Source organism: Bombyx mori, chromosome 12 (assembly GCF_030269925.1).
Source record: "Bombyx mori chromosome 12, ASM3026992v2".
In the NCBI taxonomy this organism is placed as follows: Eukaryota; Metazoa; Arthropoda; class Insecta; order Lepidoptera; family Bombycidae; genus Bombyx; species Bombyx mori.
This window is the reverse complement of record NC_085118.1, coordinates 576,446-590,716: the sequence shown is the minus strand read 5'-3', so window position 1 is coordinate 590,716 and position 14,271 is coordinate 576,446. Positions and strand designations below refer to the sequence as shown.

Genomic DNA, 14,271 nt, shown 5'->3' with positions numbered 1-14,271 from the left:
CCACACTGAGCCCAGTCTTCAGCTCTCCTCATCCACTTCGTCAACGCATGGTATTCAAAATTATTTTGTTTTCAATTTCATAATTTTATCTGTTTTAACACTGATTTATTGTTTATAAGACTTTTTTGCTTAGTATTTTTTTAAAACAATATTATCAAATATAACATTTCCATATAAATGTACATTAATTTAATAAATCAAAACTACAAATTGAATTGTTCTTCCATATATAACACTTTATTGACAATAACTACAACCAATATATTCAACTATAAATTTATATGTACTACCATAAATTATATTCCTATCTGTTGAGCCAAAATTGCATAAGTAGCTAGAGCAGAAAGGCCAACTGCTGAAGCGTGGATAGCTCGTACAGCTACCAATGCCCATGCACATAAGTGGAATATACTTCCAATTGCTTCTTCGATTAGTGCTCTATAAGGAGTGAGAGCTAACAAGCTGACAACAATAGGAGAATGCTTTTTGGGCAAGTCACTTCTTGTCCACAGCCAGACTAGAGTAGCAGTGGCAGCGTGCTGTATCAGTGCCACGTTAGATTCGGCACAGGAACGGACATAGCGCCAGTCAAATTCCGAGCCTCTTGCTCCCACCCAGAGTAACACAGTACGTGTTACTACCAACTGAAACACATAATGAAAGTGATTATTGTAATAGAAAATGAAAAGTTAAAAAAAAAGACAATTGGGAATAAAACTCATGTAGAGCTTCAGGTGCAAGTAAGGGCTCATTGTATGTAATGCTTCGTAGCCCTTCAGTACTAATATTGTATAGGTATTGAGCGTGTGTTCATATAAAGGATAATAATTTCATAATCTAAATATAATTACTAGATTTAGCTGTTTGGACTATGTTTCCTTTACTTGCCTGGGGATATAGTGAACCAAAAATAATAATTTACAGAATGTAACAGGAAAAATAAAACATTCTTTTTGCATGGGGTGAAAAAGCTCACAGACCACCTGGTGTTAAGTGGTAACTGGAATTAAATACATTACGATGTACATGCAGGCAGTCAACTTGAGTGATGAGGTTGATGACTCAATTGTGCCATATAATGGTTGTCAGACAGGTATACATGACTACTATGAAGTAACTATGAGCTTACATGGTTACATGGCTTAGAAGCTTAAGTTTTGCAAAAGTAAGTTTTATTACACAATTTAATTTCTTAACTGTGAAGTCATAGATGAACGTGTTTTCCATTAGAAAAAACAGGTAATAAATTGGTATTTTTTAAGACTTATTGATATCCCAATGTAAGTTATATTAGAGCTATTATTTAAGTGACAAATGTTGTATTCAAGATTGCTATATGGGTGCAGATTTAGACATGAGGACCAAGTACAGTCATCCAACTTATAAGCCCGATTGCATGGAAGTGAGCTCTTAAAGTTTACTTTCATATTCTACAATTATTTTTGAACAATAATAAAAATAACTAGAACAAATTCATGCAGGCATATAAATTACATTTTAACTTTAATTATCTGCTGAATTAAATACATACTTCAGCACTGGCCCATCCAATAGCTGATGTAAGGATCTTAGCATGGCCTTTACCAGGCACAGAGTTTAATGCAAAGTATATGCCCAGTAGATCAGCAAAATCTACTGTTGACTTCAGTATTTCCTGAAACAAAAAAAAATATGTTATATTTCCTATATTGGTAGTATTTTTAATATTGTTAATATTACTATTGGATTGATTTATATTTTATTATATTTGGTTTGGTTTGGTTATTTGGTTTGGTTTGGTTTGGTTTTATATTATTATATTTGGTTTAGATTAATGTTTGATCACACTTGATTGGAGGTTGAAACCCAGCAAGGACCATGTTAGTCACATACAATTTAATTATAATACATAAGGATATAGAGGAGTTAGGATACAGCCAATCCCACTGGTTGAAATTTTCCAATAGCTTAAGCAATTAGTGAAAAGTCAAATTATACTCTATTGGTCTATAAGAATTCGAAATCAAAAACTTTATTAATAGGATATTGGTCAATAAGCATTGGCAATAGAAATGCTGTTTAATAGTCCAAAAAGTCTTGAAAACCGTTCAAGGGGTATATTAAAATGTGCTGTAAAATATATGAAACTCAGGTTGTCAAAAGACAAAAAAGACAGATCATAGTAAATTTTCTTAAATTCTTACTTGTTTAAAACTAGTAGAATTAAGAAAATTTGGTACAGAAGTTTTAAGTCTAATTGGGTTTGAAAAGGGAGTACTTAGACATCACATACTGAATGTCTACGCAACTTTAGAGATGACTTCAATCTTATAGTATTGAATTCATCAAACCAGAACTCATGATTGCTTTTCTGTAAAAACAGACAAATTAGTGTTGTCTCTCTAGTCACTTGGGCTTAGAAGAATTACTTAGATATTAATTACAATGTTTTTCTTCATCGGGAAAGCTGTGTATGAACATTTATTGGATATGCTACACACACAAAAAAAAAACACTGTGGTATATCAACTCTGCTGACCCAAACGGAAAAGAAATGCTGGAATTGTACCAAAACCTCATACACTTAAAGCTCCAAGAATTAATAATTTTGATTGTAAATTCATCATAGAGCAGCTATTGTTAAAAGTAGTCTAATCATTCACCAGCTCCAAGTACCGATACTGTTAAATTTTTTTGTAGAACAATACTTTTTAAGGTGGAGTGAAACAGATATCTGAAAATTATTATTAAAAAATTCTTATTTACATTTTTTTATTTTTTTTATTGCTTAAATGGGTGGACGAGCTCATAGGCCACCTGGTGTTAAGTGGTTACCGGAGCCCATAGACATCTACAACGTAAATGCGCCACTCACCTTGAGATATAAGTTCTAAGTTCTCAAGTATAGTTACAACAGCTGCCCCACCCTTCAAACCGAAACGCATTACTGCTTCACGTCAAAAATCAGCAGGGCGGTGGTACCTACCCGCGCGGACTCACAAGAGGTCACACCACCAGTATTTTTAGGATGGTCAGAAAAAATCTTATTGAAACTGGGTTACTTACGTACACTATCTAAACATCTTGAATACTACCTTTAAATAAGGGTATGATATATTTTTGACCTTTTTATTTCTTTATAATCGTAGATACTTGAGTTTTCTTTGAGATATCGTCATAATTTTTCTAAGTAACTCACCAAAATCACATTATATTCACCTTCAACGGGACTACTATCAGAGTCCGGAAAAAATGTTGCTAACAGTAGCATTTTGCAAAGTTGAGTGAAAATATATAATCCTCCAGCATACACGCACTTAGAAAACGAAGCATATTCCGAGCTGTAATACACGAAAATCAAGAAATAAATGATCAGTTTACCGAGTTTACATGAAAGTTAAACAAATGACTACTCACATCCCAGAATATTTGTAAGCCATATGATAAGGTGCATATATTAAGGCTAAGCAATTCCCGAAGTGATATAGGGTCATTTTGTACTTTATTTAAATGTCTACTTACAAATTAAACTAATTTTACTGAATAAATTTTGCTATAAACTTATAACCTAGCGTATTGTCTATGTTTAACCTCATCAGATAAAATAAAAAAATTTAAAGGGATTTTATGACCTGGTTACGAAAACTTTTAAGTCAAGACTTATTTTAATATAAACTCTATTTTTATGGAAATATGAAGTGAAATGAAATGCACAATATGGGAAAATGAAACAATACCACTGGACGTAGCTTCTCGGGATCCTCCAAAAGTCCACTGAAATAATCTCAGTAAATGACCATCATTTTACTGAGATTATATTTCGTCCCATATCATCTCATTTCATTTAATATCATCCCAGTTGATTAATGTCTCAAATTAATCATCTTCAATTAATTTCATTTATCTCCATATTATCATTTTTTATAAAAATAAGAATATAAATTAAAATAAGACATGACTTAAAGGTCTTAGTTACCAGGTCATAAAATTCCATAAAAAAAACGATTTGAGAACTTTTTGGCGGGAACGCGAGGAGTGAAGTTGTGTGATTTGTTTTAATTTGTCTATTTAGTGTTTCTTCAGGTTTAAATGTGTGTAATAACGGTGGTTTATTAACTGTTTAGTGTCTGTGAAAGTGCACAAATGTGGGAAAATGAAATAAAGCTGCTGAACGTAGCTTCTCGGGATCCTCCAAAAATTCCATTGAAAAAATCTCAGTAAATGACCACCATTTTACTGAGATTATATTTCATATGGTATGAAATCATCTCATTTCATACCATATTATCATTTTTCATAAAAATAAAAATAAGACTTGACCTAAAGGTTTTAGTTACCAGGTTATAAAATCCCTTGAAAAAAACTGGATTTGAGAGTTCATTTACTTTTACTTTTGTATTGAAGTCAAAAAAGAAGAAAATGATTCGTTTCTTGATATTATTTACTGGTTTATAGTTTTGAGGTGAGAGTATGATGATAAAGTTAGAGAATAGGAAGTACTTATTTAATTTTAATTTTAGTGGATAAAACTAAGTCCGTACGTTCAGAAATATAACACGTGAAACAAAAATATCCTAAAGAATTATTTTATAAAACAAGCTCAGTGCTATGTTATTTGTCTGTCTGCGTTTTATTTACTTTAAAATATTAGGATCCTGAAATTGCCAAAGGTCAATCAATTAATGAAACACAAACTTTGTTAATGTCACTTGAAGTTTCCGGACGCTTGTCGCTAAAATTTATTTATTTGGCTTAAAATGTTACTTAAGTACCTACATATATTTGTTATTTTTACAATCTAATTATTTAAGGTTTGAACTTTTGAAAATTTTATTTCAGCCTATTAGTGATGTAAAATTATTACAATTTATTGCTAACAGTAGTAAGTATGTAGTAAAAAGGACTTTTTTCAACCTTAATACTTGTGAAGGTAAGAGTGAAATGAATTTTAAAAATATCTAAATAATAATTGAATATTTTTTAACCGAACTGTAGTGCTGATGAGCTTGCTTAATAAGTTAATAAGTTAATGTTACATCGAAATCATTTTAAAATGTTGTAAACATCATAAGCTACAATAAATCTTATAGTTTTATATAAAAAAAAGGTTATTTATACCAATAAAACTGTCAGAATACTGTTAAAATTACCCTTTATTTCACAAAAATATTTCATCGAAAATTATTTTAAAACGAATGGCATATCTTTACAGAAAGGGATAAAAAAGCAAGGGGTTGTTTTTTTACTCAGGGGTAACTTTTTAACCCTTTATATTTTAGCACAGGCGCAAAAGAGCAAGGGTTACAACGTCCAATGACAAGGCTGTGTTTTGAAGATTTGAATGTGCCGGTGGAGTTCTCCGGGTGAATATCGGTGGGTTCTCCGGATACAGGAGCCCTCAGTACTCTCTGGGAAATCTTTGACACAACCTGTACTTATTATTTCTGAGCTCTATTAATGAAATACGATACTTATATATTGATTATAGTTGAAATAAATAAATTATTCTGAGATTAATTTTTTTTTTGTGAACAGTGTTTATAAGTTTAAAAAAAATCAATTTGAAATTGGATTGCTTCTGACAAAGTAAGTATAGTAGTTTTTATATTAGGTAGAAAAATATTAAAAGACAAAATTTTGTCTCAAGTACTTATTTATGACAAAACTTTACATGCACATTTGTATTTATGTAGGTGATAAATTCTATTGGATGAAAAATAAAGTACCTTCTAAAATAGTTTAAATACTCCAATCTTGTAATATTGTATTGGTAATATATTGAGTATAGAGCTCTGAACTATAAAATTTTTCATGAAAACTGTTTGCTAATACTACATTATCTACTGTGCTGAGTGGCAAGGTTCACTATCAACAGATATTAGCAAAATTTTCCGAAAACTTGAAATTACATAAAAAACTAAGAAATTGTCCTGCGCTGTTTCCTGCATGATAATGAGTATTTAAAATAATCATTTAATATGAAATATGACCTCACCATCATACACTGAGATAAACAATTTACTATGGCAAAAAGATTCATCAAAATTAATCTAGCAGTTCTTTTGTGTGATAGTGCAATAAAAACGTCTTATTTTAATAGATACCTAAAATATAAACACAATAAAAAAATAAAAAAATGGTGTCCCATGCACCTCAATAAGTACCTTGTTTGTGAACTTGTCCTTTTAAATAAATTATACTTAACTCTATATTATACTTATTTTTGTAACAGTGGAATAATGCTCAAATTTAAATATTGCATAACATCCCGAAAGGTAACTATTTGTTGCAGCTCGTCGCCTATTGTATTATTCTAATAGCCAGAAGTATTCTATAATAAGTGCTAACAATAATTGCAAGTTTCAACTCAATTATAAAAACAATGGATGTACCGTTACATCATGTACGCATAGAACGCGATCGAGTATCTGCGAGCAAATTAATATTTTTAATAACTATAATATACTTTTTAGGCTGCAATAGGTGTGCCGACGAGCGCTCCGTCGATCTGGTCCTAAATAGTTATCGGAATCCATAAATATCACAAGGTGTAAGCCTTATACCTTGAGAAATGAGAACCAGACAGAAAAATCTAGAATGGTTCACTGCAGAAATAGGATGATGGTACCACCGCGTACAGGTGTGAAAGTATGCGCTACGACCAATGTGGTGTTACCACAAAAGTAGTTAAGAAGACCATGCTGCTAGTGCAGGTGAAATTAGGGAATGCACTTGGAGCTACCACCTAACTGGGGTCATCATGGCTTATCTCTGATGAATAGCCTAACAGACTATTTAATTTTTCACTGTAGGATCCTTTGAGTTCGTAAGAGCAAATGTTTCCTATATGTCTAGAGATTGAATATTCATCTCGCTACGTTTACGTAGTATTTTGCTTTGCTTGTAAACTATTATTTTAGGTCTCACACGCTACACACAAAGTATGTACATATTTAAAATGTTTATTATAAATTTAAGTGAACACTAAAAACATTAATAAGTTGCGTAACTCAAGTTAAGGTGTAGCCGCTTTTTTTTTTTTGCCTTAAGGCTTAAGGTTGATGTCTCGATTGTGTAGTATTGAAACTAAAAGACATGAATGCCTCGCGGTTAAAAATGGATGAGATGGTACCTAGACTTACTGACTCATGCCCTGATTCCTAAAATTGAAATAAAATATTCAAAGTAATTAAAGTGAAAGATTGAAATTCACTTTGACATGTTTTTAGAATTTTTGTCGTTACCTTGTAATTACTGGTGTTTGCTGAGGGTTTGTTATACGAAGGGCTGATTAAACAGTAGTTAAGTAACGCTCTCATAGACACAGGCCACTGAGTTTCTCGCCGGATCTTCTCAGTGGGTCGCGTTTCCGATCCGGTGGTAGATTCTGCGAAGCACTGCTCTTGCTAGGGCTCGAGTTAGCAACGTCGTCAGGTTTGAGCCCCGTGAGCTCACCTACTAGCTTTACGCTGAAATAGCCTCTCGAGGCTATCACCTTAGGTAGGATAAAAAAAATTTACTCGGGGGCGTGCGGGCGGGGCGTGCGCTTGTCTTAACTTTTGAAAAGAACAGTGAAACAATGTAAATCTTTATGCAAATAGTAATCTATCGGCACAAAAAAACATTGACAAAATTTCTATAATTATTACTAGTAGTTTGAACAATGAAAATATAAATTAAAAAATCTATGTAGGATTCAACATTTTGAAGCCGAAAAGAGATACAGGTAACCTGGTATCATGGTATTTTACAACACGATTCAACTCGAACACGAAAGAAAAACTCCCCAAAACCCTCTTATAACACGGTACTTCTACAACATAGATAACGATCACATTAACCTGTATGAACACACAATAGGTGTATCGAAATAACTGTCATTTTACTGTTTATTTTTTATTTATATTCGTAAAACAATACATAATGGCACAATCGAGATGTTTCATTCGGAAAAAATACTCTTCTTTGTATACTGACTTCTAGTCTTATATAACACAGTTTCGCACAACACGGAACCTTGGACATTGGAATAAGGGACGTATCTGCCGTGTTGTAGGAGGGTTAGGTACCTGCAGTTTTATGTTGTGTTACTACCTACTACTGTAACGGCCATCTGGTGTAGTGGTAAGTGACAAGGTCACTACACAAGGGGGTCGCGGGTTCGAATCCCGCCAAGGGAAGATATTTGTATGATAAATATAAATGTCTTTTCCAGGGTTATGGATGTATATTAAATATATGTATGTGTATAATAAAAATCTTACATTTATATCCGTTATCTGGTACCTGTAACACAAGTTCTTTACGAACTTATCACGGGGCCAGTTAACGTGGCGTGATTGTTAGTGTATATTTATTTATTTATTTATTTATTTATTGTATTCGACAAACCACCAACACGGGCAGTTTATTATTCATATTAAAATCAGGTACATACCTACAATATTATTTAATCTTCTATGAGAGCACTACAGGTGCACATTACGAATGGGGAAATCCTCTATACTGGCCTACTCGTCGATGATACATCGTCATAATGGATCCAACGTGTCTCTATACCTAAACGTGCCATATGAACATTTCAAAAGGAAAAAAATAAAAAAAGCGAAACCGTCGAAATCCGCTCACGGAATCCCTCCATTACCGCATTGTCCGCGCGACAATGGAGACAGACTATAAAGAATGACGACCATTAGGTAAATTTCCTCGTACATTTTTTTGCGTGACACCCTCGATGGGTAAAAAAGCGTAAAAGTGGGGAAACGGACATTTGTCACGTGGAGACTCCGTGGAGAGCTCGCGAGATCTCAATCTTGAGTTTACTGTAGTACCGATTTTTTTGCGGGTAACACTAATCGACTGGGGTGGTGGACGTTTATGTTTTGGCGCTTCAGGGAAAAACTAAACGCGTAGTACGTTGTAAATATTAAAATATATTTAGAATTATCAGCGTTTCCAGTACACAAAACTTTATTGTACCCTTTGATCATGCATAATAGGTATGCTACACCAAAACGCCAAGAAACATTTTAATGTTGTGTATTTTATGATAGCAGGCTTATAGTTAGATAGTTGGCCATTATAGGGGATCAGTCTTATATGAGAGAGCAGTCCCAGCTCGAAGGAACCGGAGTGCCATCTTCTTATCATATAAGATCCTAAAGTATATTAGGTAATTTTATTGAAATATTGTTTTGTTTTTTAATTTCCATGTCTCGTAGAATTGTATGCAGCTGTTTCTGGTCATTTTTACCTTATTTTAAGCAATTATCGGAGCCCATTGTAAATTCAAATCAGATGGCTCTGCCCACCTTATGACTTAAAACTCTCTAATGCGTTGCTATTAGATTGTATCTGCCATTTTACAAACAACATCCGAATGAGGTGCAGCTTAAATAGACAGGACTTAGGGACTAGCTAGTGAAGACCGAACCCACGCTACAGACAGTAATCAATTACATAAAAAATACATATACATATATAAATATTGAAATTCACATTATCTTTTTTTCCTGACTGTCTACTTGATCATTAGGTATGTACAACTATACGCAGTAACAGTACCTTTATCATCGCCCCGAACCAATAAGACATAATCTAAGAATAATTTCAATTTACGCGAACGGTCATTATTCCGGTCACGCGCGCTGCAGCCGAGTGCGGCACGCAGATAAGCGAATATCGAAGTTGGGACCGCCGGGGGGCCTTATCGGAAACGGCTTACGGTGACCCCATGCAAACTCCCTAACGCCACATAGCTCACACACTGGACCGTACTTGGAATGAGGATGAAGACCTAAATAGCGGTTGAAATAGAAATATCGTCTTTTCGCATTAAAAAAGTACAATTTCCAAAAATATTCGAAATTGAGTTAATATGCCGAATCATTTGGTATCACCAGTATTTATTTCATAAATACTGTCAAAAGAGCGTTGTTTAGTTTTAGTGTTTTTTTTGTTTAGTTTATCTATGTTTTGACTACTATTAACAAAATTAATACATAATTTTATTTTACTTTAAAAGACAGATAATTTAAACTGGTAAAAAATAAAAAATAAATGTTGCAAAGATGATTAATATTAAAAATATCACATGTTAAACCTTTAAAAGACTCTCCTATAAAATTAGTAAGTTTTGAGATTAAACAGTTTTAATGCGAGAAGACGATATGTGCGTTTATTATTAACTATGCATATGTAGGTACATATGGTTAGAATCTACGACACGTAACTTTAAGCTCTTATTTCTCACTTTCTTAGCGGCCTTGAGGATGGACGACCTATGGTCCAGCTGATGGCCAACGGTTCACGTATGCCAATGTTTTTTCCCTACCTAATTGCTGGTAGCTTGAGGGGCTATTCCAACTACGCTCGGACGGGGTACGCCAATACGAGAGATCTGACTCAATAAAAACACTCCACTCCAATTTGATATACCTACGTATAAATAAACAGCCTATTTCAACATTGCAATAACATAATTCACAATATTAATTCTTGATTATCATCATAACTTTATCACCTCAGATGAGGGTTCAAAATTAATTTGATCTCAAGTGTTAAGAGCAAACTGCCTATGTATTACTATGGTATTTTAAATTGTATAATTTTATTTGTACCTTTCAAATTTAACAACATAACAGCTGCGGAACTGAAGAAGGTATGACGCAGAAACCAGCCTGTTCGGGTTCAGGATTTAAACTACTATATTCTGTTGCTGTAGATAGGCCGATGGATCATGGTCCACCTGGAATTGACATTATCGTAATAACGCTCGTAGTTAAAACAATGCAATTACCACCCCAAACTTGCGACGTGAAGTCAAAATATAAATAATTATAACGTACCTAACCGTAAAAACATAGTACAATCTACTATATCAAGTTATGCCATAAGTCGAGTCATGTGAGTCATAGCTTTGTGGTTGTATTAAATGTTATTAAATAACCACAATACAACTTCTATGCGAGATATCTCGAGACAATAAGTCGTCTAACCTATCAGGCTATGGAAAACAGATTGATTGAGTGTAATAATCGTAGTCCGATGCACAAACAGCTTTGAGTTGGAAGTTAACATCAATTCCGTTAACATCTATGAGGGAAATCAAATATATACATATCACCTACCCCCGTCGATCGTCCAAGTACTTGCCTGCTAATACATCCCTATCGCGACGTCGCTCACCGATCCCTCTGCTGGGGCCCTTCGATCGATCTCGATGCAAAATTGCTACAGTTGGGGAAGCTGTTGTTTGCAATATTTTTTATTACATTACCAAGACTGGTTTGTAAAGGTCAGCAGGTGGTCAATACAGAAATTTGCGCGTATAGCGCTTGAAATTTAGATCTATGATTCGGTGATAAAAATGATAATTGACTTAATTTCTGTATACGTGACAGCTGATTGGGTTTAAGCGTAAAATTTGTCTTCATTTCATTGAATGGTATTACGTTTAAAATATTTTCGGATAAGCGTTTTTCGATATAATGACAGATAGTTAGACATTTGCGTATTTATAATTTTATGACAATTTTGTTTTGGTTTTTTTATCCGTGCGTCACACACACAAGTCATGTTACCTTTTCAGAATGTAGTTCAGAGCTGATATAATAAATTATTATTTAATTGGAGGTAGGTACACACCTAGAAGCATTTAAGAAAACAAAAGACAATTCATACATTATGTATACATTATGAATTTCACGAACACGACATGTCTGATCCGATATCCCGTTGCCTCCCTCGCTTTGAATCGTAGGATATATCACAAATAAATCACATACATTTTTACGGCGTCACTCGCGTCAAACGAACGAAAGTTATTAGGAATGTGTTCCTTGAAATTCACTTCCTCAATTTCCGCACACCCTCCCTACTTCAGCTGATCACATATTTATTCATAGAGCAGTGCTGTGTTCGTATTTTTTACACGGTCATAAATATTAAAGGTCCGTACCTCTAGGATTTTCAATTCGACAGCGCCGCGAATCCCCTCAGCTTTGGATCGGGCACAAGGTCCGACATACACGTGCGGAAATCGAATGATCTTTACAAAATACGATTATTTACTTGATACCGTTTTTTTCTGTGCATATGTTAATTCTTAGTGCTTTGAGGAATTGTTTGAGATGATCTCATCATCTCGCTGCTGAAGTAGAGTAAATTTATACCTAGAACCGCTGCGTTCATACAGTGTGCGTTTTCAGTAATCTTTTTTGCCACGTACCATCCGGCTTTGGAATGAGTTCCTCTCTATGGTGTTTCCTGAGCGCTATGGCATGTCCTTCTTCAAAGGAAGCTTATAGCACAATTTTAAATGATAGTACCATACTTTGTAATATTTTGCATTAACTATTTGTTTCTTTTATTAGATTATAAGGGGCTAATATGGTAAGGGCCCATTTGATGTGAAGTGGTTATCGGGTCCATGGTTACCAAAGGATGTATGCCTCTGCCAACTCTGAGACTCAACTCAAATTCTATCAATTACACAAATCAATGTCTATGCCTTCACTAACTTCGAGAAATGAGTTTTAAGTCTCATTTGTATAGTCATGTAGCTGCCTCACTCTTCAAACAGGCAGGATGGAGATAACTATTACTGGTGGTAGGACCACTTGTGAGTCCGCGCGGGTAGGTACCACCACCCCGCCTATTCTGCCATGAAGCAGTAATACGTTTCGGTTTGAGGGGTGGGGCAGCCGTTGTAACTATACTTGAGACCTTAGAACTTATATCTCAAGGTGGGTGGCGCATTTACGTTGTAGATTTCTATGGGCTCCAGTAACCACTTAACACCAGGTGAGTTGTGAACTCGTCCACCCATCTAAGCAACAAAAAAAAAATACATGTGTGCAATTCACACGTGGTAGAAGTGAAACCTTCCAAAATTAAAATACAATTATCCTAAACGTCTTAAGTATATGTAGAATTTTGTCATTATTAAATAATTGTAAGGTAGCGCCCTCTGTGAATTGATATTTTAATTTCACGTATAATCCTAAATTAAAATTCACTACAAGAGCTTTCATACACACGTTAGTATTAAAAAATCTCACAGATGGCGCTGTATTAAATAGTATGTATATTTCTGTCTCATTCTTTGCTGGCTTCATCCTACACATTTTTGTATTTGTGTCTCTTACCTGTCGTTTTTTCCGTTGCATCCGGTTTGAAATCACAACGATTCTAAAGAAGTTTTCACTTCAAAAACTACCCGTTCAATCTAACAACTCTTTCTCTGCCGCTTTACCACCAGTAATTATGGAAATTATGCTTGTGGGTTTTATTTTAATTACACAACGTCACTTCCGCTAACTGCTAACGGAGCCGAACGTTTAGAAATTTCAATCAATCTATTAATCTAATCAATGTCAGATAACATTGGCAAAACTCTTTAAAGTTTGTCCATACACTATCGTATCGTCACTTCGGAAGAGTCTAAAGCTTTCCTCTTTCTTCGGATTACAGCGGTTTGATGTATGGCCGCGGGTGGCGGTAAATCAAATTTTGATTGCTATTTTCTTTGTGGAAAGTCGGATTCCTCCGCCGGGGACGTCCTGGGACGTGGGTTAACCGATCCCCAGGCGACTTATGTGGATGTACGTACGATATTTCGAATGTCCCCGGATTGACGTCAGTGTCCAATATACCTTGAGGTAAATAGTGCTGGACACAACCAATTGAAATTGGATGAATTATTGGATTATGCCCGCGTATAGCTAGCTCCCAGCGATGTGAATGTTTTGGACTTTGTTTCATCGAATTGTTCGTAAAAGTTCGTTCATCTGAATATAGTTAGCAATTTTATGAAAAAGTATCAAGAGTTTTCTAATTCCTTCCAACACTTAGTTTAAAAAAAAAAAAAACTAAATGTTGGAATTAATTACCGTCAAAACAGTTTGAAATGTAGCTACGTTCTGTAAGCTTATATCGGCTTCCATAACGGCACTACATTAAGGCTAAAACGATACAAATTTAAGTTTATCCGGGACTGAAATCGAATTTGTCTTTGCTAAGTTGATTTTAGAGAAATGTTGGTCCGGGAAGCGGGTTGTAACCGCGTGTGTGATGCGATTGCGGGGCGGACCGCTCAAAGAGAAATCTAATTCCATCGCCCTTTAAATATTTGAACTGATGCTTGAGGGTCGGAGGAGCCCAGGGCAGACTTAATGTAGATACACAAATCATCAATTGATGTAGAGTTTCCGACTGTAATTCAAGGGTCGGTATGCGACGAGTTTTCACATGTAGTAGTGATAGTAGTAGGTACCTTTAAACTTCGTTTTG

The 14,271-nt window shown here is 34.6% G+C and overlaps 1 protein-coding gene and 2 long non-coding RNA genes across 3 annotated transcripts; 1 reads left to right on the top strand and 2 right to left on the bottom strand.

The window, feature by feature from the left end:
• Positions 1-210: 210 nt before the first annotated feature.
• Positions 211-3,756, bottom strand: LOC101743502 (BOS complex subunit TMEM147). The gene is made up of 4 exons (XM_038014444.2): positions 3,397-3,756; positions 3,179-3,320; positions 1,532-1,654; positions 211-644 (listed from the first exon to the last, which is right to left on the bottom strand). Exons 1-4 carry the CDS (start codon positions 3,471-3,473, stop codon positions 297-299), a joined length of 690 nt encoding a protein of 229 aa, XP_037870372.1. The 5' UTR covers positions 3,474-3,756; the 3' UTR covers positions 211-296.
• A 255-nt stretch (positions 3,757-4,011) lies between these two features.
• LOC110385334 (uncharacterized) lies at positions 4,012-5,490 on the top strand. Its single transcript, XR_005245308.2, has 2 exons — positions 4,012-4,909; positions 5,259-5,490. It is a non-coding gene; the product is annotated as an uncharacterized LOC110385334 (long non-coding RNA).
• Positions 5,491-7,859: 2,369 nt separating this feature from the next.
• LOC134199800 (uncharacterized) lies at positions 7,860-10,721 on the bottom strand. Its single transcript, XR_009974426.1, has 2 exons — positions 10,599-10,721; positions 7,860-8,048 (listed from the first exon to the last, which is right to left on the bottom strand). It is a non-coding gene; the product is annotated as an uncharacterized LOC134199800 (long non-coding RNA).
• Positions 10,722-14,271: the final 3,550 nt, after the last annotated feature.

Excerpts from the sequence above, each read along its gene's own strand:
- LOC101743502 (XM_038014444.2), bottom strand. The coding sequence starts at position 3,473 with ATGACCCTATATCACTTCGGGAATTGCTTAGCCTTAATATATGCACCT. Across the intron at positions 3,321-3,396 it reads GCTTACAAATATTCTGGGAT|CTCGGAATATGCTTCGTTTT; the intron begins GTGAGTAGTCAT and ends CGTGTATTACAG. Across the intron at positions 1,655-3,178 it reads GTGAATATAATGTGATTTTG|GAAATACTGAAGTCAACAGT; the intron begins GTGAGTTACTTA and ends TTTTTGTTTCAG.